At 40.1% G+C, this 1202-nt stretch overlaps 1 protein-coding gene across 1 annotated transcript in view; it reads left to right on the top strand.

Moving 5' to 3' along the window:
- The window catches only part of LOC130808151 (uncharacterized), a 1317-nt gene extending 451 nt beyond the window's left edge, over nucleotides 1-866 (top strand). The window contains exon 1 of the mRNA XM_057673614.1: nucleotides 1-866. This exon is cut by the window's left edge and continues 451 nt beyond it. Within this exon, the coding sequence (XP_057529597.1) occupies nucleotides 1-866 (866 nt within the window).
- The last annotated feature ends 336 nt before the right edge of the window (nucleotides 867-1202 follow it).

Below are 1202 nucleotides of genomic sequence, written 5' to 3'. Positions count from 1 at the left end.
TATGTTACGTATTGGGCGCAAACCCCCCGCTCAAAGTTATGGAGGGCTTTGTTCATAGAAAGTGGAAACTCCAGGGTCTTGACAAATTGGTTGGAATCGGGAAGGGGGTATTCTTAGCGCGATTCCATGATAAAGATAACATGCTTAAGGTATATAATGGTGATCATATCTTCTTTGATTCAAAACCTTTGATCATGAAACCTTGGACCCCTGACATAGATGTCATGAAGGATGATGTTAAAACTGTACCCATGTGGATCAAACTCCCTGGACTAGACCTGAAATACTGGGGTGTTAAGGCCTTGACGAAAATATGTAGTGGTGTGGGAAAATTTATCAAACCAGATAACCCCACACTCGACAAGGACAAGTTGCAGTTTGCCCGTGTTCTTATTGAAACTGAGTTGGACGCCCCTTTGCCTGATTCTATTACCTTCATTAATGAAAAAGGTAACACTATTACTCAGGTTATTAAATACGATTGGAAGCCTACTGTTTGTACCAGCTATAAAGGATTTGGTCACGAAGGGAAAAACTGTAGGAGAGGGACAACAGCCATTGTTAAACGATGGATTCCAAAGGTCAAACAAACAGAACCTCCTTCTCAACCACAGCAATTGACTCAGCAACAGAATCAGCGGTCTAATGATCTTGAAGACGAGGGTTTCACTCCTATCAAGCGAAAACCTCCAACACCACAGAAACTGACCGACCCTAGTACTGATGGTAGCCTTCCCATGAATAACAAATTTGCCTTGCTGACAGGGGGAAATACAGAGGAGCTTGTAACTTTGGATGCTGCTTCCATGCCTAAGATTAATGACACTCATGGGGGAATGGATTGCCCCCTTGTTGAGAATGGATAATTTCTCTATTTGGAATGTAAGAGGGCTAAATGATTTGAAGAAAAGGAGGAAAGTCAAAAACTTTGTCTCCTCTCATAATCTTCAATTATTTAGCCTTCTTGAGACTAGGGTAAAAAGAGCCAACCTTGGTAATGTTTACCTTAGTTTATGTCCCGACTGGAATTTTGTCTCTAATCACTCTCATCATTATAATGGTAGAATTTTTGTTGCTTGGAATCCTCATGTTTTTACTATTGATGTGCTATATATGACAGATCAATTGATTCACACTGATATTTTGGTTAATACTACTAGAATGAACTTCCATTGTACTTTTGTGTATGGCCATAATGATGT

This window comes from Amaranthus tricolor, chromosome 1 (genome assembly GCF_026212465.1).
Source record: "Amaranthus tricolor cultivar Red isolate AtriRed21 chromosome 1, ASM2621246v1, whole genome shotgun sequence".
In the NCBI taxonomy this organism is placed as follows: Eukaryota; Viridiplantae; Streptophyta; class Magnoliopsida; order Caryophyllales; family Amaranthaceae; genus Amaranthus; species Amaranthus tricolor.
The sequence above is the reverse complement of the archived record's forward strand: the minus strand, read 5'-3'. Positions and strand labels throughout refer to the sequence as shown.